The sequence below is a fragment of the Vigna angularis genome, chromosome 1 (genome assembly GCF_016808095.1).
Source record: "Vigna angularis cultivar LongXiaoDou No.4 chromosome 1, ASM1680809v1, whole genome shotgun sequence".
NCBI lineage: Eukaryota > Viridiplantae > Streptophyta > Magnoliopsida > Fabales > Fabaceae > Vigna > Vigna angularis.
Window position 1 is genome coordinate 11,944,533 of NC_068970.1, and position 24,060 is coordinate 11,968,592.

Genomic DNA, 24,060 nt, shown 5'->3' on the forward strand with positions numbered 1-24,060 from the left:
TCGTAGCTGAATAACGCCACTGCAGTTGAGGTTACCAACCGACTCACACTCAGCTGTTGCTGACGTGGACGTCCTTCCAGGATACACGTGTACCACGTGATATCCATTACGGGTAATTTAATTACTGTTATTTTCCATTTTCGGAAATTTTCCGTATGGCACGTGTCTCCATCATAGTATGATAAGTGTTCGTTACTTATGTTTAATGTCGGATTTCGTTCTACGTGCCTCAACCTAACACTTACTATCACATAAAACATTACATTATTATTATATTAGAACTTTTTCATAATTTTTATAATTTGGTGCGTTTATTTTAGGTTTTAATACTTTGATTTTTATTTCGGTTGTGGTCTTTATTTGGTTTTAGTGTTTAATAAGATCTCTGTTTTTGTAAATTTTGGTTAATTAGGTTATTTTTTATTGTTTAAATTATTAACAAAACAATGTTCACATGGGCACTATTTGTATAAAGTGTGTTGTGTTTCATTATTTGACCTGTATTATGTGTGTATGAGATGGATTTGCAAATTAATTAAAATTAATGTTAAAATTGTTTTTAGGGTTGATGCTACCTTAGACATTTGTGGTAATTGGGGTTAGGCATACAAAGATAGTTTTGTATGTTAAATATTCTTTATCAGTTTGGATGAATGATTTTGGAAAGGGAATTATAGAGATGAGTTGTTAATTATTATCAATTAAAAAATAACAAAATTTGGCATTTATTAATCTCACCTTATAGTTACTGACAACCTTAGAATTGTACACCAACCTTCTTTGAAGTTTTTTTCATTCTTAAGCCTGCCAACTCTTCACAGTTACAAATGGGATTTAAGCTCATTCATCTTATATACACATAAAACGATCTACATACATAATGAAGTATAATACACGTCATGCAAACATTTATAACATATTATTTTATTAACGATGTAACCTAATTGAATAAAATTTACGAAAATAAAAACCTTTTCGAATCGTACTTAAATAAAAACTATATTGAATAAATTAGATCAAATTAATATTTAAATCTTTATTTTATGAGTTAATAGGTATCCATATTTAACCTAAAATATTTTCATTAAGTTAGTAGTAATAAAAATTGAAGAATTTAGTATTTTGGTTTCTTAATTTTGTGTACACCTTTCACTACTTCTAACTTCCTAACTAATTTTCTGAGCAATATCATTAACTAGTCTGATTCTGTAAAAATGGCATAAAAGAAAAATATGATAAGTTTACCTGTTGAAATAGAATATGTAAACACCAACTTTAAGTGTTCACTTTTTTCATAGATCACAGTAGTTTTCTATATAAATCGATAAAATTAGTTATATTTCTCTAAGAATAAAAATAATAAAGAATATGTATAAAAAATAATTATAAAACACTATATATATTTATAGACAATTGCAACATGAAGTTTGAATCCGAGGTTTCATACATACTTCTCAAAATTCCCACATCCTTTTGGAACCAAGTAATTTCTTTTTGTTCAAGTGAGGGGACAATTAAATCTTAAATTTTAAAAATTGTCTTAATTGAGGAGAAAATTAAAATAATGAAAAGAGAATAATTAGGATGGGAAAAGGAGTTTTAAGTTGAGAAAAGTTAAAAGTATTTATTGTGCTTGAAGATTTATCATTATTAAAGTTAAAGAAAAGAAAAGATAGTGTGTAGTGAGAAAATGGTCAAAAAGTTAAACAATGAAAAAATAAATTATAGTAATAGTGCCTTGAAAGACAGTAATTTGGACCACCAAACAAACTATGCAGTAGCTAAGTTTCTTAGAAAAGGGAATATGAATTGAGGATTCGTACAAGAATTGAGGAACAACCTTCACTAACACAACTGTCTGTAATGACAACTTTCATGGTTTTGTATAGCACCGACCATTTCAGAGCTCACTACCCTTTTTCTTGCGTTAGACCGTCAGCACTGCTTTCTGGTTTCTTTTCTTTTTCACAAGTTTTGGGAATTCAAGTAAAAGAGACAAAAGAAAATGTTGAGCATCTTATATAAGAAAATACTCGTAAACTCTATGTCTAAGGTTTTGATTGGAAGCAAGGTTCACTCAAGACTTAAAGTAGCTAAAAACCCTTCCTTTAGGTTTGTAAAAAAAAAATGTCTCAAATTATTTTAGGTTTTTTTAAAAAAGGATCTTAAAGTCTTTTTTAAGTACTGATTGCTTTAGGTTTAAAAGATATATCTTATTTTTTAAATTTGTTTTACATTTTTCAAACCTTGGGTCGTCGTTAATTAAAAGTTGTATTTATTTATTTTCTAAGTTGAGCTTGTCTGTTGTACATCTCAATCTCAAGTGAATGCTCTAAAAATATAAGTGATACAAGTTCATCTCGATAACGACTCACATACCAAAGTACAACATGAATGAAAAATTTCAAAATACGAGGTTTTTTTATATTGAAAGTCTTTTTTATCGTGAGCTTGTGTTTTATTGTTATTAAATCCTTCTGATATACCCTCAAAAGTTCCCAACTCATCTTCGATAAATAAAATAAAATAAATAAATAAAGGCCTGAACATGTGACTTACATCTGTAATTTAAAAAAAAATATTTTTTCTTATGTTTTCTTTTCTTTTACATTTTTTCCCCTTTTTTCCTCTATATTTTTTTACAAGACCCTTAATTTTAAAAGGGTGTTACTCCTTCCACCACTCCAAGTGCTCCTGTACCTCTCCACTATTTTCTTTTATTCCAAAAATACTCTACACTTCCACACTATTTTATTTTATTCCAAAAATATCCTACACCTCCCCATTATCCTCAACAATCTTTCTCTTTTTCTCTCTGCATTAATGGAGCATTCATATGGCTTAGATTTAAACTTGTGATATATTACAAAATATAAAATTCAGAGGAAACTTCAATATTAGTGCTTCTACCACTTCCATTTTATAAACTTAAAAGTTAGATGCAAATACAAAATAATAAACATAATAGTATTAATAGTAAATAATATATAAAATTTTGCAATATATCACAAGTTTAAATCTAAGCCATATGAATGCTCCATTAATGCAGAGAGAAAGATGGTTGAGGATAGTGGGGAGGTGTAGGATATTTTTGGAATAAAAGAAAATAGTGGGGAGGTGTAAAGTATTTTTGGAATAAAAGAAAATAGTGGAGAGGTGCAGAAGCACTTGGGGTGGTGGAGGGAGCAACACCCATTTTAAAATCATTGATGTCGACTAGTACTGTCAAAATGAGTTGTAACCTGCGAGTCAATCCGGCCTACATGGGTTTGAGTCGGATTGAGTTTGAAAAAAATGTAATTTTTTTATGCGGGTTAGTTTTCACAGCTCACTTAGAACCTGGCTCATTCGGGTTGAACTCGTGGTGAGTCGGGTTGGCTCATCAACCCACCTAATTTAATTTAATTATTTATTATTTTGTATTTCAATATTATTATAATTAGCATTTTTATTATTATATTATATATGAAGATAAAAGAAAAGATGTTTTAAGAGAGAAAAATATTATAGATTATCTATTCAATACTCTAATATTATAAATGGATAAGTGATACAAAATTATCAATATTAAAAACTTATTTTATTTGCCTTTTTGTGCTTGTTTTAGGACTATGCTTGGATTGTATGATATTTTTTTATTTATTTTGAATTGTCTTTGGAGTTTAATATCATTTTAGAGTAAAATTTATTTAGATTTGAATTGAAAAGTTATAATTTTTTTATTTTAAAAAAATTATAATTAAGTGAGTCGGTGAGCTAACCAGTTTAACTCACCAACCCGTGGTGGATCGAGGCGAGTTTAAATCTTTTCAGCTCGCTAATAAGTGAGTCGAGTTGGGTTGGCTGACCAACCTATGTTGAACTGAGTCGGATCGAATCAGATTACCCATTTTAACAGCTCTAATATCGAGGTATTTAAAATGCAAACAACATTGTTGTCGATGGAGCTTGTTGCATAAAGAATATACAGCGGAGTGAAATCCATACTGTTAGGATTAAGGGTCATGTAAAAGCAGATATATGAGAAAAAAAAATCTAAAAGAAAATAAAATAAATTCACCGAGCATGCTTATTGGACACATCATCTAAATGTTACATTGATTTTTAATAATATATTTTATACATTAATAAAGTATGAGAAAGTGTTATATGAACTTAAAAGAAAAACAATTATAATTTTATATATAAATTAAGAAACTAAAAACATATCTTACTCAAACTTCAAATTTTTATAATATTATATATTATCTTCTCCATCCATCACTGAAAAGAAAATATTGAGAAAACTTGCAGTAGTCTGTCAATGTTTAGTAACGTCACAAATGATATTTGATTATGATTTATTTCCATTTATAAATAACAAAAACTTTAACTTACGCATAATACATTACATTTTCTGATATGCTATATTTTTTTCTTTCTAAACGTCATTTTCATAAACATTATCTAAAATCAGAGTATTTCAAGGAAAAATGTAATTAAATCGAGTAAAACTAACCAAAGTTTGCTTATATCTGATAGTGAAAGAAAAAAAACGTTTTTATTTGATTAATGGAAATAGTAGGTGTTTGAGTATAAAAGTTGAGGCCGAGATGTAAGTATGATGAGTCACTTCTTCCAAAATGTTTCTGTATAAAAGTTGAGGCCGAGATGTAAGTCTGATGAGTCACTTCTGCTCCTTTCAGCAGTGCAATTATCTTCACGTCTTCCTCCTATGTAGAACTCTTGGGAAAAAATGGGTTGGGTACCTGCAAAGGCACTTCGACGCAAGTCAGGAAAAAGGGAATGATAGAACCTTTTTTAGTTCAAAAGTATAAGAAAATCAATATTCTCCCTTAAATCTCTCTCAGAAAAAAAACGTACCTTTTTTCCTTCTGGTTTTTCCTATTTAACCTAACAATAAAATGAACCGTTTACCTAAAAAGGTTGGTTGGAGAACCTGACTATCTAGAAGACACAACCGTTAGGTCGTGCTTGATACTAGGTTAGTTGATTCCGTGATTTACGATATTATGGCCAGATATTTCTAATCGCTTGTTCTTTAGTTTATTAGGATTAATATGTCAATTTTGACTAAAATTGACCGAACGTCTTCTCTTTGACCTTTGACTGGATTGACGTGACTTCGCGAGCTAATGCTAACCGTTTAGCTCATTCAACAGACAATCGCTAAAAGACGATCGCTGAATGATTGATGCCAAAAACGACGATAACGAGCATATGATATTCCCGAACGATCGTTCTACCTAATGGGTGGACAATCGTTCGGGAATGATCATAAAACAGCTCATTATTGTGCGCTTTATTTATCCTTAGTGGTCGTCTGGATTATCAGTCGATTGACTCAGATATCCTACCATACAGTAGGTATTAAAATTTGAACTCGGATTTAATTTAACTTCATAAACCAGTTTATTGGAAGAGAGTTGTCTTCCTTATACACATTTTTCCCATTATATATCTTCCCGTATTTAATTTTGCAATAAATTTAAGATAAACTCTCCTAAACTATATAGTATGAGGTGAAAAGGGCTGATGTTCACGAGAATTATTCGAGTTTGTGAGTTAAGAGTGTATTTATGTCACCTTATTTATTACTTTTTCTTTATTTGTTCCTTTTAATTTCAATTACACTTCCTTGATTAATATTTTCTAGGAATAAAATTAAGAAGTTAAATACCTCATTAATATTTGAAGTTTTGAAGAATGTAACTCATTTTTAAAAAGAATATGATATTTTTTGTGATAAAATATTTTTTTGATAATTGTTTTAAAAGAAATTGAAATTTTAAAATTTTATAAGAACAATTAAATTATTTTAAATTAAAGAATCTCAAATCCCAAAAAATAGAGAGTGGGATTTAAAAAAAATTTATATTCCTAAATTCATGTGTATTATCTTTATATTTTCTTTCCAAATTACTTTTATAAGTGAGTGTGAGATATTTAAGTAATATGATTAAAATATTAGTATTTTTTTTTATTATTGTTTTACATTTCATATTAACTATTTTTTTATCAATATCTTAAGAGACTATTATTTTTTTAACAAATATATATTAATTTTTTCGTTGATATTTATCATAGTTATTATACTATGTGTTTCATGAGGTGATGTAAAATCTTTTTTTTAGGACAGATTTATAATTCTAAACTTTAATCTAAGTTTTTTTTTTTTCATTTTACACTTGTTACAATACGAAGAATAAATGTCTAATAAATGCAACCAACTATCATAATACTACAAGTTATATATTTTGATATGAATTTCTCACTAACACTCCCTAATTATACTCTAATTAGTAATGATATGACTTAAGCTTAACATAGTCATTTTTATCCAAATCGCTTGGATTTTCAATCGGTTCATATGAAATCGTAAACTGGTTAAGTGTTCAATCCTTAAACTGATCAAACGATCATACTATACACTATATATTTATGTTTATAGTGATTTTTTTCATAAAATATAAAAAATAACTGGATCACTCACTGTAAGAGATAAATTAAATTACATTTAATTAACTAACATATTAGATACTTATTAAGTATTGAGTTACTTGCTTTCAAGTTATCCAAAATTAGTATATGTATGGATTTTCAATGATTATACCATCACTACTACACTCTTAATTATTATACCATGTAGTATTTATTAAGAAAATGATTTTCTTTTCCTTTCTCACTGTATACAGACTGGGGAGAGACGATACTACATAATATAGACGGAGAGAAAAATATTTGTAAAGAAATAATTAATTTTTATTATATTTCACAAAATTCGAAAAAGCGTGTTATTAAAAAAATACATGAACTTTACCCAGTTCCCTTCGAATATACTAGTAGTTTAAATTTCCCTACACTATCATTTAACTAAATATTTTTCTTATGCTAAAAAATAAATTGTATATATATATTTTTTAATATTTATATCTAGACTATTTTTTATTAACTGACAATAAAAATATATATTAAAAACAAACTCTATGTTGTTGCTTTAAATAAATAAATCCATACTTAAGTAAAAAATTCAAATTGTAATGGTCGTAATTAAAATCGTTAAATATAGTTTTGAGTTGAACACAATATACTAACGACCCATGTGAAACATGGACACGCATAAACCATTCACCACCTTTTAGTCAATCATGATTATAAATGTAAAACGTGACAAACGATATTTATTCAATAAAGTGCAAAGAAGAGAGATTATTTTTATATTAGAAATGATAATGATAAGTTTATTAGAAATTGTAAGAGTAAATTTGGATCATATTAATCATGCATACTTAACATTAATTTTTAAAAACATATAATGACTTAAAAATAACATAATTTTGTATACAAGACCTACTTGTTTTATTTATTTTAAGGGTTAAATATGTTTTTAGTCCCTAAACTATTGGTCGTTTCTGGTTTTCGTCCCTCTTTCAAAGTAAGGTACAATTTGATCCTCATTCTTTTCGAAACTTTGGTTTTAGTCCTCAAAAACTAACACCGTTAAAAATGTGCTGACGTGGCTAACGGGAGACTGACACAAATTTTTTTTTGTTAGAGTTTATCAGCTTTTCTTCCTCTCTCTCCCTCGTCTCTTCCTTTCCTTAATTACACAGTATCCGCCCACATTTTCCAGTGGTGGCATAGGCGCAAGTGGTGGCAAAAGCTTCTTGTTGTCATCATTCTCCTCTGGCTTTTCAGCAATTGAATTTGAATCACCTGAAAACAGTTGCTTCAGTTAGAATAGTTGCAGATCACTGAAGAAACAACAAAATTCACGTTTAGCACCAAAGGGCTAGACAATGAAAGTTTAACAGTTATGGTGGTAATAACACCTTTAAGCTCAACTTCACAACATATCCAGTGGCAAAGGTAATATGGTGGTAATAACACCTTTGTAATAACACCTTTGTAGCTTGCAGTGGCAAAGGTAAAATGTTTTGATAATTTTTTTTATAACTTTTAATTAATTTTTTCTTGCAGTAAATAAATATAAGTATTTTTATAACTTTATTCATATATATATATATATATATATATATATATACTACTACTTAAATTAAAATATATATTGGCCAAAGCCATTTGTTTATGTTAGTTTAAAATTAAAAAAATTACAATATTTGATTTAACAATATTTTTAAGATTTTATTAAACTAAACAAATATATATTCTTTTATTATGAAATATATATTTTTATTATACTAATGTCATTTTCTGAAATATGTTTTGGTATTTTAAAAACTGAAGTCCAAAGAAAACCAATCCGAAACCATACAATATTTTGGGTGGAAGATGGATCCAAGAGAGAGAAGGGGAGAAAAGGTGAGAAACATTGAAAAAAAAGTCGTGTGTCAGTCTCCCGTTAGCCACGTCAGCACATTTTTAACGGTGTTAGTTTTTGAGGACTAAAACCAAAGTTTCGAAAAGAATGAGGACCAAATTGTACCTTACTTTGAAAGAGGGACGAAAACCAGAAACGGCCAATAGTCTAGGGACTAAAAACATATTTAACCCTTATTTTAATTCTGATAAGCATAATATTATTTAGTAATAATATTTACCTATCTCACAATTCGTGCTATTATTTAAATTAAAATAAAACAGTAATGTTACAATTAATTATTTGAAGGTTTATATATTTTCATTAAAAATATGATATACTACAACTAGTCGCTGTTTATTTATTCTTCTTTTACTCCTTACATTCACTTTAAAATTGTAACATGTATTTAAATCCCTTAACAAGGTGGTATTATTTACTATTTATAATATATTTTAGTTTTTCCAATTTTTAAAATCAAAAGAACATTGTTTTTTCTTAATTTTCTATAACTAATCTTCCACTTTTCTCTCCTAAGTAAGTCTCTTTCACAAGAAATTCTATTCAAAATAAAAAAAATTGTATTTGCACATGAAAAAATATAATAAATAAAAATGTAAACAAAAAGGCGAGGAGGAAATGGTGCAGTGGACGGAGAAGAAACGACACCGTCCAATACATACATGCGGCTGCGAAGGTCTATTAAAGGAAGTCCACATTCTGAGGGTCCCACGCTCTCACACACTTTAACATATAAAATAGAACAGCAAAAGCTTTATCTCTTTCGAAGCCCCAAAATCCTCTTTTGTGAGCTCAGATTAATCTGTGCTCACAATGGCCTGCACTCTCGCTGATTCATTACTCCTATTCAAGGTTTTCCATTACTGTTCTTCTTCCTTTTTCTCTCGAGCGTGTTTCGACTTTCAAGCAAATATGGTTTCATTTTTCAGGGCTCTTTTCAGAAACCACTTTGCAGGAGAGACATTACTGCTCACTACTCTCCAGGTATGCATCTTCTTCCCTTACCGTAATTCAATTTACTGTTCCATGTCGCAATTTAAAGATATTGGAAATGGACCAATTCGATCATAAGATATCAAGAACAATCATCATCGCAAATACTTCACTCGAATAGGATTATCTCCGGTGAATATCTACCATTGCCTGGTGGTATCAATGATCAGTGTCACTTAGTCATGAAATTCGAGAGTTATCCTTTGATGAGTTGGGCTGGAGCCTGTAAGATGCCATTATGCTTAACTTTTCATAGGCATGAACATGACTGGTGTGTGGAATGGGTGCATTTTAACTAATTTTTTGTCATTCTTCTACCACAGGAATATTTAGTTTAAACAGTGATGGGCTTATCCGGAAAGGGTTCAGGCGTCAAAGGAGTTTTGTTACTAGGAATAAGGTTACTTTCATACGTGCTGTGGCAGTTCCAGTACAACAACCTGCTCCTGTGGAAGATGTGGAGTATAGAAAACAGCTAGCTGAAGACTACGGTTTCAGGCAAATTGGAGAGCCGCTTCCAGCTGATGTTACTTTAAAGGATGTCATCAGTTCCCTTCCTAAAGAGGTGCTTTACTTTTACTATTATTATTGTTGTTATTGTTATTATTATTATTTAGATCGATGTCATGCTTTATAGCAACATCATTAAACAGGACTTTTGCGTTTAATTCTAATAAGTGGAGTCAGCTCTTAAAAAATTTATGTTTTTCAGTGAAATATTTGCTCATGCGCTTAAAATACCGTTCATTGTTGCATGTAAGTTTATAATAAAACATCAATAATAGCCGTGATATTTTCTGCACACTATGAGAAATATAAATTGTCTTACAATTTTTTGCAGGTCTTTGAGATTGATGATGTGAAAGCATGGAAATCTGTTTTGATATCTATCACTTCTTATGCATTGGGGATCTTCATGATTTCCAAAGCTCCCTGGTATCTTCTTCCTCTCGCTTGGGCATGGACTGGGACTGCAGTAACTGGGGTTAGTTATAATTTTATTTCTTACCGGTATCTCAAATCCTACTCAACCATATCTCTTAAGAACTTGGCCAAAGTTTTTGCTTATGTTTTGTAATCCTCTTTCCTTTTTTGTCATATAGTTCTTTGTTATAGGACATGATTGTGCTCACAAATCATTTTCATCCAACAAATTGATAGAAGACATTGTTGGGACCCTGGCTTTTATGCTACTGATTTATCCATATGAGCCATGGCGATTTAAGCATGACAAACATCATGCAAAAACAAACATGTAAGCAGTTTGTGTTTTCTTCGATTTTTGTTTTTTTATTTTTTTGTATTTTCTATTTTATAAGTGCATCTTGTATGTGGACTGCGGAGGGACTGATTAATATTTTTATTTAATATGCGGTGGAAAACATGCTTTTTAGTCCTCAAATCCACCCTTGTTATTTTATATTTGAGTAGGTTAGTCAAAGAATAATATATGTTCTGCTTAAAACTGATATTGGGATAATGCATCATTCTGTTGTACATTATAGTTATTTTTTCCAGTATAAATTCACGCTCTGTGCACCAGATTTACTCAAAGTCAAATGGCACCAATACTGAAAGGATAAAATACAGGCTATATATGACATGCATAATGCACTGTAAGAGACTCAATGGTAACATATGTTATTAATAAAAATCCTGCACCTTGGTTTATGTACATGATGCACACGTACGCATTATTGAAACTCTTTTGTCTCTGACAGATAGACCTTGGAAAGTGTATATCTGAAGGAATAAGAATTAAACTGAGACTCAGTAGGCCAGAATTATTAGTGTTTGTGTTGTAATTTGTCTTCAGGCAACTATTTAGGCAGTTATGGATCTGAATTCTTATTTTTGTGCGGTATTCTGTCATGGGTTGAATGTTTTGATAGTTAGTGTGTGTGTGATGTATGGGGCTTCGGGTGGTTATATTCGTTGGAAAGTTTCACTAATTGCTAGATATCGAAGGAGGAAACTCCTTGCTGAAGGAAAACCCTCTGTTGTCTGTCTTCTATGGTGATGCTGGCCTGAAACTAGAAAGTTTCCAGTAATAAATACATAATTCAGTATGCTTATTTCTGAGTTTAACTGTCTCACGCAGAATCAGTAGCTTCACTGTTTCATTACTTTAATATAACTGTAAGCCATTTATAATGGTACAGGCTGTTGGAAGATACTGCTTGGCAGCCTGTTGCGAAGGACGAGTTTGAATCTTCTCCCCTTTTGAGGAAAGCAATAATATATGGATATGGTCCATTTCGATGTTGGATGTCTATAGCTCACTGGTATGAGCATATAATGAAATCATTTATGATTTATTCTTTAAGGTCAACTATGCCTTGAAATATCTTTGTGCAGTTCCTAAAGTCCTGCTTCATTAGCTAAAAGTGCCTTGAATTCGTATTTAATTACCTTTAGTTTTAAATCAAATCTTGATATGGGGGTGCATTCTAACTCAGGTTGATGTGGCACTTTGATTTGAAGAAGTTCAGACCAAGTGAAGTAAACAGGGTGAAGATAAGTTTAGCGTGTGTGTTTTCCTTTATAGCAATTGGGTGGCCATTAATCATTTACAAGACAGGAATCATGGGATGGATAAAATTCTGGTTGATGCCATGGTTGGGCTATCACTTCTGGGTAATTTCATTTCTATATTGTAAATTCATTCTTTGCTCAACACTGTTGGCTCCAATGTTTTGTTTCTTTTTGTTTGGATTGGTAGTAATGAGTTGCTGCATATTTAGGCAGGATATTGTTGAAGTCATTTTTAGTAATCAGGAAGTGGGTTAAACTTTTTGATTTATGTTAACCAACCTCCACCTATGGTCTTATTGTCAGCCTGAAGCCTGAAGAAGGAAGGCTCTAGACCTTGGCCATCCAATGTAAAACTTGTTGAATCTTAAAAATTAGTCGCTCATGATAGATTAATTTATAATAGAGTCCTATAACATCATATAATTGATTTAGCCAGCCTCCCTTATGTATGATAAGGTTTTTATTCTTGTTCTGCTGGTGTTGGTTGGTAGTTAGTCCTAAACTTGAATTTGGATATAAAACAGCTCGTAACCTTATGTTTAGGGACTGGAAAAAATATCCTTTGTTGTATTTGTATGCTGCCAGAAAGCTGAGACCAATGTCATTGTTTTAGACTTATATTATAGCCAGGGATTGATGGGATCGTGGGAGGGGGTCCATTAAGGTCCTGGGCTTATAACCATGGCTCTACACTTATATTTTCTATTATATTGTACCTGGGATTATTTTATGCAAATGAAAATTTGCATGTGGAGTCTCTGACTCGTCTTTAATCGATTGAAATGTTAATTTACATACAGGTTGTTATTTTTATATTGAGAGATCTTATTAAAGTAATAATTTGAAAAGAAGTCTGTAATATTCACGTCAGTGATGAAGATACATTTTCAGTATAAACCTGGATGAGAATACAGTATAGTAAAATATTGAACAACCCACCACTAATGCCTATTCGACAAAGTAAAATGGAGCTTGGTTCCTGTTAAAGAGATTTGACTTTGAAGTATTGTGAATGAGAAAAAAAGGGGAAACTAGGAGAACTCTGGCCCCTTAGATAGTTCTACATGGCTCAACTGAACTTGTTTAAGGTCCAATGTCACTTTTGGATACCGAGGGTCTAACACAAAAAACCGAAGGTATTATACAACTCAAGGTACTGAATGATAATATTTAATTAATAGCCAGAGTACAAAATCAACTTCCCCCTTCAGTGAAACCTTTTATGACGATTTTATTGTGGGTGAATTTTGTTGATATAATCAATACTCTTGCCATGTCTCTTTCGAGTTCAAAGTTATACTTACAACAAGATTCACACTATCTATTTATTTTTCTGGCGATCACAGATGAGTACGTTTACCATGGTACATCATACTGCGCCGCATATTCCATTCAGAAACACAGAAGAGTGGAATGCTGCACAAGCACAGCTTAATGGAACTGTTCATTGTGATTACCCTAAATGGTAATGGATTCTTTTTGTTTCTTTCTTTAGTAATGTACGTTTTTCTGGTCTGTAAATGGAGGTGGAATATACTGCATAATTGATGAGTTGCTGCCGAATGCTTTATCTGAAAATGATTGTTCTTTGATTACGTGAATAATTTTTAAGAATTTACTCATCTTGTCAATTTGTCTGAAATGCAGGTTTGCAAAATGAACTTGATAGCATTAGCATTAACTAAAAGCTATTTATTGAATTTATTTATTTTTTTCTAAACAGGATCGAGATCCTATGTCATGATATTAATGTCCATATTCCACACCACATATCCCCGAGGATACCAAGCTATAATTTAAGAGCAGCCCATAAGTCCATCGAAGAAAATTGGGGAAAGGTAAGATAGAAAATTGCCAATATATTTTCTTTGTTCCTGTATTGGAACGAGGGCCACTCTTCTACTGTTTTTTAAAAATATACTACCATATTGTTATCATATTAGTAATGGGTTTTTTTATTTCCTATTTAATGAAAATGAATTTGTTAGAATATTCTCTTTGCCACTGAAACTTATTGTAGACGTAGTCCAAATAAAAGATTTGGAAGCTTTGTTTATTCCAATAGTACAATTGTCTCGAATATAAGTGTAAAATTTCTCAAAGGAAATATCGTCGTTGCTCATTATTTCTATTTTGTTTTTGTGTTGGATCGGCAGTATCTGAATGAGGCTAGTTGGAATTGGAGATTGATGAAGACAATCATGACAGTGTGTCATGTGTACGATAAAGAGCAAAATTATGTTGCCTTCGACGAACTCGCCCCTGAAGATTCTCGTCCAATTACATTTTTGAAGGAAAGCATGCCTGATTATGCTTAGTTTAGTCCATCCAACCTGCCTTTTTTCTCATGTAATTTTTTATTTATCAAATTAGGTTCTTATGCCATCGGTTTTCTGTTCACGTTTTCGATCTTGTTTAAAATGGTTATTTTTTCATATCTGGTTTAGTAAGAAAATTGCTTGTTGCTCTCGAAGTTCACACGTAATAGGGTAATGATGTTACCAAGTTGCGGATTATCCGCCAAGCCACCGAGAAGCATTCATTAAGTTAAAGCAGACGTTGTGGTAATCTGAACACTGGGGTTCTTGTTATCACGTGGGAAGAATAATATACTATAAAGTTGTCTGACGGATCAAAAAGCACGTGGACCGTGGCACAGTGGTTTGAGCCTACTGAGTTACTGCTGTAATGACAGTATTTTGTTATTCATTATTGCTCTTTTGGTTGTATTGTATTTTGTTACTGAAATTCATGTATACAGTTTCTCGCTAAAAAAAGAATATACAGAGTCTTTTCATCTAATGGAAACTTCATATTTAACCATAATTGTTTGCAAATAAACTGGAAGTGTGGAACGATCTTGCCTTTTTTATTTTTCCTGCTAGATAATGTATAAGTTTGATTAAATTAATGTTTAGAACGACAATTAAAGGGTCTTGTTTATCTTCCATTAACCTCGTAGTAGCTAACAACTTTGGGATTTATGTGAGTATTTTATGTATAGAATTTGTTGAGAAAGTGACCTGAACCTGCAAGCCACTCACTCACGCCACCAGTGACGCTTTATCCGAAGCGATTCTTATTCAAAGCAAATCCGTAAGGTGCAGGGGTTACAACTTACAACTCACAAAGGGGATGGCACTTCAGTTGGCATGATTCCCTTCACCTTTTTAAGGTCAGTGAACTCACTTTACCAAATCGAAACCGCAATGTTTGTTGTGAAAGGAAAAGGTCAAAAAAGTGTTAGGAAGAGGGTATGTCCTTTAAAAAAGAAAAGAGACGGAATAAGGGGACTGGTTCGAAATTCGAATCTAGAAGAGATCTGAATGGAAGTATGAAATCGGAATCACAAAAAGCAGCAATCCATATATCATCTTTCTCTGCAGATATTCACATGTACCATGACACCTTTAGTATAGGTAAACCTACATGTATGACAAGTTATAAACTACTCAACACTATCTAGAAAACCAGAAGCAATCTGGCTATAGCAAACCAAGTAAAAGTAACCGTAAACTAAAATTAAACTAGAACTAAATCATACAAGTGGTGGTGTTGGAGTCTCCCAAATATCAAACACATTCTCCTCACTATGAAGCGCAAAAAGCCTGTCCCCTCCAATAGAAAAGTCACATATTGAACCCCCATAGCTTCGTCTGAGCCTAGAGGTCAAAACCCATTCAGGGCCACAGAACACCGAAATGCAATCATTCATAGAGGAAAAAAGCTGACCCCCATGCAGTGCCAGTTTGGGGTAGCACGGTTCCTCCGGCATCTTCCCCTTCATCAGCCTACTTCTGGAACTCCACCTAATGCTCGTGGCAGCAGAACTTCTGAAATCCATGAACCCCAAATCCTCAAACTCATTCACCACACAGATGGAATTATTATCCTCCATGGCAATAGCATCCCTCACCCGTTTCTCATCCACGGCAAAAGTAGCCCCCACATCAGACCAACACCACACCATCTTCTTCTCCCTGAAATCCAAAAGACTAATGTAACAGTTGTCCTTCCTAGGAAACATCGTAGCCACCAACAAACAATTATTCCCTTCCAACCACTGAAGCTTATCAGCATCCCCAAGAGACCACCCCAAAGGCTCGTAGAAAAAATCAATCTGCTTCCCAGTAACCTGGTCCCAAACCCCTACCCCATACTCATTACTCCTCCCCTTACAACTAGAAAATATCTTGTAATCTGAACTAAAACTCAAGGCTCCTGCAGTGTAACTCTTCAGCTGATTCTCATGACAAACCTGAAACTTATACCTAAGCTCCCCGTTGTGAGAATTGAACAGCCCCATCCCCCCATCACCCCTCCCAAGGCGTTCGCTCACTCCGATGACAATGTTGTCGGAGTCAACCCACCCAACATCATTAACCCTCTGGTAGTCGAGGTTAAGAGGAGGGTGTTCATCCAACATCCAATCATACACATGAACCATGCTGCCATGCGCAACGCAACAGCCACCATCAGGACCTGCCCGAATGGCCGTTCCGTCACCCGGGGCCTGGCCCTGCAGAGAACACGACAACCTTAACCTGTTGCCGTCGAATGGGCCCCACTTGGCGGCGCGTACGTGGTCCAAGACGCCGTAGTAGAGGGCCTCCCTGTAGAGGAGCTTCTCCGGGATGTTGGGTGGGATGTAGAGTTCCCCGGTTCGGAGCAGATCGAGGAGAATCTCGAAGCAATCCGGGTTGCGATCGATGAATCTCTCGCTCTCCTTGTTTGATGATAGTATCAGGTTCCAATTGTCGTCGAACATTGCACCGAACATCGAATTGCGCCCTGCATTGGCCAGGGTTGTTGCGGTTGTTTCCATCACCCTGCCACCCACGTTGAATTTCATCCTGTCTTTCTGAACCCCCATCACTAGATTCCTTCCAATATTGTGACTTTTCCAGAAACCCAGGTGGGGAGGGAGCTGATTGTTCAGTTCAACGCCTCTGGGCTCTACGGGTTTGAATTGAATTGAATGGAATTGGACTGGATGATGGATGAACAGGGAAAAACAGAGAATGGGTGGGAATAGCTAGGAATGCTTTCACTAAAGATAGGTGAGTGAATGGACACCGTTCAAGGATTGGAATTGAAGCAAAGTGTGTGTGTGTGAGAGAGAGAGAGAGACAGACAGAGAGATCAGAGGACAGAGATTAAGCAACGGGAAAATGATGAAATTGTGGGAAAACTAGACATGGGGATTGTTGTTGTAAGAGACGACTGCTTTTAAAGAATTTTTTTTTTAAACTCCGTGTGGGATTTGGTGGAGGAATCAATATGGATGAAATTCAAAACAGAATTGACTCACTTTCATCTCTCCCACTAAGTCACTCTGTTTTTCTTCTCTCTCTCTCTCTGTTTTCTTGCTTTTTTTTTTCCTTTTTCTCCTTTTGTCCCTTCGTCCTTGTTCTTCCATTTGGTGCGGGAAACTTATCTGTATCTTTCCCATTTAAAAACTAGAGAAAATCTAGTATGCACCAACCATGTAAAAGATTGTAAGATTTCCTCTAATCCCAAATTTTAATGCACAGAACTCTAACGATATTTATCTTCACACTCCCTGATTCATTCTGATAAACATTTTATTCAGTATAATTAAGTATACTTCTGTTAGTTTTTCATATTAGTTATTATATTTAAAAGTTCTACATTTTAAGCTTCTCGTTTTTCTCACCAGGTCAACTTCCCTGCTTGTTCTAAAAGCTCCAATTTCTAAATTTATTATATCTTGTAAACTATGGTAAAGGTTGGGTTTTTATGATCATGTTCTTCTGTTTACTCTTTCAAATTTTGTAACTAATTGGGTCAATTCCACATTTATTGATTGGTAACGCGTCATTATCACTCTTTAGTTCGTCCCAATGGGTTTTTCTAACCTAAATTGCACCATTGGGTGTGACAATTACTGCCAGGTTTCGCTAATATAAAAATCAAACCCTAAAAAGGGTTTTGTAATTGACTGGAATTTGAATGGCAATCATGGACTCACTCACTCACTTGATTAAAGATAGCAACTGTTCTTGAAACATTGATTGGAATTAAGAGTGAAATTTATCACAATGGAGTGCATTATTATGTAATTTGTGACAAGTCATTTTCAATAAAAAAAAATTGTTAATATAGATTTATGTTGGTGGTTAAATTTATCTGTTGAGTTAAAGTTAATCTCATTTAAATATTAACATTAAAAGTAGTAAAACTAAATAAAAATTAGGAATACAAAATTTCCTCTATACATTTAATTAAAAAAAATAGTAGATATATAAAAAAAATTGCCTAAGTTACCGTATATTAATTATAGTGACTAAATATATATTTATAAATCTACTCCCAACTTATTGTGAAACAAACATGAGTTAAAGTATACCAACTTCAATTTAAATTTAGCGTGTATTACTTTTAAAAATTATTGTATTTTAGCATATAGTGGATAAATTAATTTAATAAATTATTGGATTTCAGCCCACTTAAAAAATAAATCAGTGTTTGAGTTAGGAATAATGTTAGAGAACGAAAATAGAAATATCGTAAGGAATAAAAGCACTTATACTTTTTTTTTCCTACTCTCGTAAATTAAAGATATGAAGTCATTCATGCTTGATTGTTTCACGTATGATATTTAGGCACTGCTACTACTAAAATATGAAAATCCTTCATATATTACTTTTAATGATAACTATAAGAAAAAAAAAGCAAGTTCTAATCATTAAAATATGAAAACTTTCTCGATATAATAATTCAGCCATGACAAATAGTATCAAAATATTTTTGTTAAATAAAAATGTAAACATTTATAAAACTTATTAATACACATTTAGCTGCATGTCCTATCTTATATTAATTCTTTGAATAATTTGATTAATAAACTTTTTAAATGAAAATAAACGAGAATTACGTAAATTTAAGAATCATATTACTTAACAAAATTAAAACTAAAAAATACTTGCATAAAAAAGTTTTAAAAAAATAAAAAAATAAAATTATAAAAATCTTATTTTAAAATTTTCAGAAAGCTTGGTCCAAAATTTTCGAGAATAAGTAATCCATTTACCTATGTTTTATATGAAGCCTAGACATTTTTCCACATTACATATCACACCATAACATTGAGTTATACTAAGTGTAAACATTTGATTATACTAAACATAGTGACAAACTATATCAAATTTAACATTTAATCGTATTACATATCATACTATAATATTTAATTTACATCAAACATAAACATGTAATTAGGTTACATATCTCATCCATCATAACATTAAGTAATACACTAAGTCTAATTGGATTTATCTCATCTTGTTATACTTGTGAAGATTTGATGATGATTAAAGTTGTTTTACAAAAATATTCTCATTTTAATATCACATTTCATAAGATTAAACCGTTTTACGTAACCAAATCGGTTTTGGCTTGTGTTGAATTGAATTGTATTCGTGTGAAAGTGTTCTTTCACCCTACACTTCAACTTTTTAAAAATTCAACTTTTAATCTTAATAAGCATAATAGTACAAAATTACTTAGTGGTTATTATAAACATAATAGTGAAAGTAAAAATTTACATTAATACAATCATTAATGTTATCATATTTAAATATCTTCCGATTCATATCAAGATCACCATAGATAATTATTTATTTGATTTACTCAGTCAGACAATTTGACTAGGTAACATAACAATAAAATAAAATAAAATCAATCCAATTATTTAAACACATGTAAACATATGATTTTAATATTAACTCAAGAGAATTCAAGGATAACACACTATAAAAAAAAATATAATCTGAAATTAAAAACTAAAAACTGATTTAACTTCTAAAAAAATTGAAAACTTAAAAACTAAACCTTAAACTTTACCTTGTTATCCAGGTATTGCTTTTATATCAATAATTTATTTAAATGCATATTTTCAATTTTGTCTAAAATTTTAAAATAGAAATTTTACCAACATTTTAGAATCCCAGTGAAAAAGATCCCTTTAAAATAGATGATTGCTCTCTGAAATATCTGAACTCGTATAAATAATATATGGAAAAAAGTATACCTATTACTATGATGGAAAGTTACATAATTTTTTTAAAGATATGTTTTATTACCATGTTACACCTGCCTTAATTATAAATTTTGTATTGAAGCATACAATATATGATTAAATTATATTTTCACAAACATAACAAAACAGTTATTTTTCAATGTCTGTAATCATTAATGATAACAAATTAATATTATACATATTATTTTATCTTTCATATATTTCATATCTTTATTTTTGTTTGCAAGTTTTTTAGTTTCTACAGCTTTTAAAAACATTTCTATTAAGCGATGAAGTATTGAAGTGTTTTGATGGTATAATTATAATAATTATTGAAAAAAAAAATAATTTTTAACTATTTTTATGTGTATTTATTACAATTTTTTATTTAATACAAATTATAAATACTTCTGTCGTATAATTATAACATTGTAAAATCAATAAAAATTACTTTTATAAATTCGCAATTTTTTTAAAAATTTTAGTATCAATTAAAAAAAATATATGTACATATGTACATACTGTAACATTCCAGATTATCTAAAAGCTGTAAATAAAGTTGTTAAGCTTATAGTCATCCCAAATTGAGTCCTAATTTAAAACTTAAACATAATAGAGTATTTCAAAAAGACAAGGAACTACTAAGAGTCCTAATTAGACTAAGCAACAACATCTTCTTCCTCCAAAGCCTACTCCAGAGGCACCTCATCCGCCTCTACTCACATCCAAGTGGATGATCATTGCAAAAGAAAAACATACTAAAGCAAAACACAAACACAAAAGCAAGGGTGAGCTAGATATACAAATCATGTTATAACATTCACACAAGATATGCAAATAAATACAAATATACTAGACTATACAGAATGACTTGTTGCACTTAAACTTGACTCGTCTCGACTTAGAATGATTGTCGAGCTATGGCGAGTCATGCACTCGTGGTGGCCTCTACTGCTTTGCAAAGTCATTGCCAATGGGTTTCACCCTACCACACTCACGATGTTAGTCCGTTATCACTCACCTTGGGCCATACTGGAAGCACCCAAGACTAGGACCTCCTCCTACTACTCACGACATGATTCAATCCTCTCTACCTGAAAATGATTGACCATTATGGTTTCAGGATAACCCACAAGACCGAGCTACCATGCAAATCATTCTAAACACTCAAGGCATCACCATGAATCTTCTCCTTGAAGATAATGGAATTACGTCCAATATTATAGGGCACCACCATGTAACCTCCATTTGAGATCCATGGAATTACGTCCAATAACATAAAGGCACCACCATGTAACCTCCTCAGAGATCCATGGAATTACGTCCATCAACCATACTTTTAAAACCACATACTTTCAATCACCAAACAATGTTTCATACACTCGCATACTTTCAATATAATCACATTACCACATCATACTATGCATTGCAAACATTCCACACACTTGATTCAACCGAAAAGAGAGCAAAAGAGAATACTAGACTAAAAGGATTCGCACAGCGCACCCTATTCGCAAGGCGAGACAAGATGGTCTCGCACAGCGCATCCCTTAATTCGCCATGCGAATTAACTCGCAGCATGCATCAGACTTTCAACCTCTCACATAGCGTACCCAGGTCGCTATGCGAGAGCCTAGATAGAGACCACACCCCCAAACCCTCTCGCTTTGCGCCCATCTCATTCTTCGAATTAAAAGGGCAGTGGTTCCAGACCACCACCAGTCGCATAGCAACAGGATTTGCCAGGCGAATCCACAAACAGATAGCAGCACCCTCTGGTCATTCGCATAACGCACCGGCTCGCACAGTGAATGACTCAGACAGTGAGCACCCTCTACAAGGTCTCGCTATACGAGACAGCTCGTATAGCGAGTCTACATAATCTGCATAACGCAATTTCTGCATAATCATGCAACTCACACACCCTTAACCAATTCTAGGCCCTTTTATCAACTTCTAACACCCCCAATTCGTATATTAAGCTTAATTAAACTTGCCTATATGATCCTAACTCTCCCTATTACTAATCTAAAGTGATTAAGATCAAGTTTTATCTTTTGAAACATCAATTTCCACAACTTAAGGACCCCATTTCGATTTTACCACTTCTAACATGTTATAGTCTAGTTTTATGATCCTAACAAGTCACAGATGACTTGCCTAAGATGTCCCAACAGCCCAAATATGCCCAGAACCCCTACTTCCCAAAATCACTACCTCACTTCCTCTCAAGGTGACTCAAAACACTACTAATCCTCTTAACTTTCAGCATACAACTGCTACCTCAGATTTCACTCATCTAACATCCTCGGTTACAGTCACACAACACGTTTAAATAAGTTCACAAGCATTAGTTCACAGATTCACAGATGAACATTTCAACACATATCATTCCATACACTCAAAACTTAAAAACGCAACTCAAACAACACAATGATGCATAAATCAATCTATACACCTAACATATAACAACTTATAAGAAAGTATTATAGCTCCCATTACCTTGGAGTTGAACAACACAACTCACTGGAATGCCCTAACGGTACCTCTAGTTGTGAGAAACCTAGACAACACCCTACACGTCACCACTTAGTGATTAAGAACAGCTCCTAAAGCTAGAGTTTGACAGAAACAGGAAGAAGTACGCTTCTAGTTACATGCAACCAGCAGAGATTGCATGAGCTAGGTTCAAGAATAAAGAAGAGGTTGCATGAAGGGACTTACCAGCTTAGAACCCAAAACTAATCGGATGGTTTTGAAGCCCTTTACGTCGCAGACGTTTGAGAACCACCTAATCGGAAATGTACTGGCTCAGTGAAAAGAGATTGAAGAGAGAAGGAGGAGAGGTTGTAGAGAGAAGGCAGAGGAAATCTGAAACTGAGTTTTAGAGAGAGATAAAATGCTTAAACTAACGGGGCAGGATGTTTGAAATGACTTTTTTTTAAAGTGTGGTTCTATTAACTTAAGACACCCTTTTTGCTCTATTTTTCAGGTCCTCACATGTACGCAAGTGTGTTATTCACTGGTTTATTATAACTTTTATTCTTTTACAAGTTGAAATGTTTATATTTTAATTAATTTATATTTTGAATTTTGTTATGAAAATGCGAAAAATTAATAAAAACATGTTTTGAAATATGCTTAAATTTTTTTTTTATCATAATATCCACTTAGATTGTAACTTGAAATAGATACTTTAATTTTGTACCACCAAATTAACACTACTAATATAACATGGTTTCCTTATTTGAATGAATTACATAACAAATATATAAAATCATAACATGAAACAAATAGTTCTAAAGTATTAAATTCACCTGATTTATTTAATCTTATTACAAAATCTAACTTCATCGCCCTTTTCAAGTAATAACATTCCCTAATGTATCTAAATATTCTTGATGCAGTGTAGAAAAAACTTCAAATGTAAAATGAAACAATTTTTTTAAAAATTATATTCAATAACTCAGTAAACGAATATAACATCTAAAATGTTAACGGACAAAAAATAGTTTTTTAAACCATCACTTTTATTTCATGTCGAGTAAATGAGAACACAATTTATATATTGGAGTTAAATAATACCATTCTCACCATTAATACAAGTAAAATAGTAAAAAAGATTTATATAGTAATATATTTAATATTCTTACATGATAGCACATGTTTATCTACACATGCTTTAACTTCAACTACATTTTTTTGCTTTATATTTGGGTGAATATTTATTTTCTAGTTATAATGTAAGAAAAAAACATTTTATAGAAAATCTCTAATATTATAAAATACAAATGTAAAAACTTTTTGAGTAACATTTAATTATAAATTATTCTAAACACATTGAATAAACTCTTTGTGTATGGAATAAATTCAAATGTAATAAAGACAATGAATTTTGATTTTAATAATCACATATTTCATTAAAATATCCGCTTCATAACTTTTTGCAAGAATGATTTAGATTCCGTAACTAAAGATAAGAAAAAGTCAAAATTAATAACAAACTATATATATGAGTGGCCCAGTTACTCAATTTTCACGACCACATACTCTGTTCGGGCCCAAGCCCAAGCCCAAACCCCACAACCCACCAACAATTGTGGATATATATATATAGAGAGTTTAAAATAATAATTAAAATATGAATAAAAAA

At 32.0% G+C, this 24,060-nt stretch overlaps 2 protein-coding genes across 2 annotated transcripts; one reads left to right on the plus strand and one right to left on the minus strand.

The window, feature by feature from the left end:
• Nucleotides 1-9,038: 9,038 nt before the first annotated feature.
• On the plus strand, nucleotides 9,039-14,671 carry LOC108323518 (omega-6 fatty acid desaturase, chloroplastic). Its single transcript, XM_017556000.2, has 10 exons — nucleotides 9,039-9,193; nucleotides 9,271-9,325; nucleotides 9,658-9,899; nucleotides 10,176-10,319; nucleotides 10,438-10,589; nucleotides 11,497-11,619; nucleotides 11,794-11,971; nucleotides 13,216-13,334; nucleotides 13,593-13,707; nucleotides 14,026-14,671. Exons 1-10 carry the CDS (start codon nucleotides 9,155-9,157, stop codon nucleotides 14,185-14,187), a joined length of 1,329 nt encoding a protein of 442 aa, XP_017411489.1. The 5' UTR covers nucleotides 9,039-9,154; the 3' UTR covers nucleotides 14,188-14,671.
• A 538-nt stretch (nucleotides 14,672-15,209) lies between these two features.
• On the minus strand, nucleotides 15,210-17,533 carry LOC108320074 (BTB/POZ domain-containing protein At2g24240). The gene has a single exon (XM_017551443.2). The coding sequence runs from the start codon at nucleotides 16,740-16,742 to the stop codon at nucleotides 15,408-15,410; it is 1,335 nt and encodes a 444-aa protein (XP_017406932.1). The 5' UTR covers nucleotides 16,743-17,533; the 3' UTR covers nucleotides 15,210-15,407.
• Nucleotides 17,534-24,060: the final 6,527 nt, after the last annotated feature.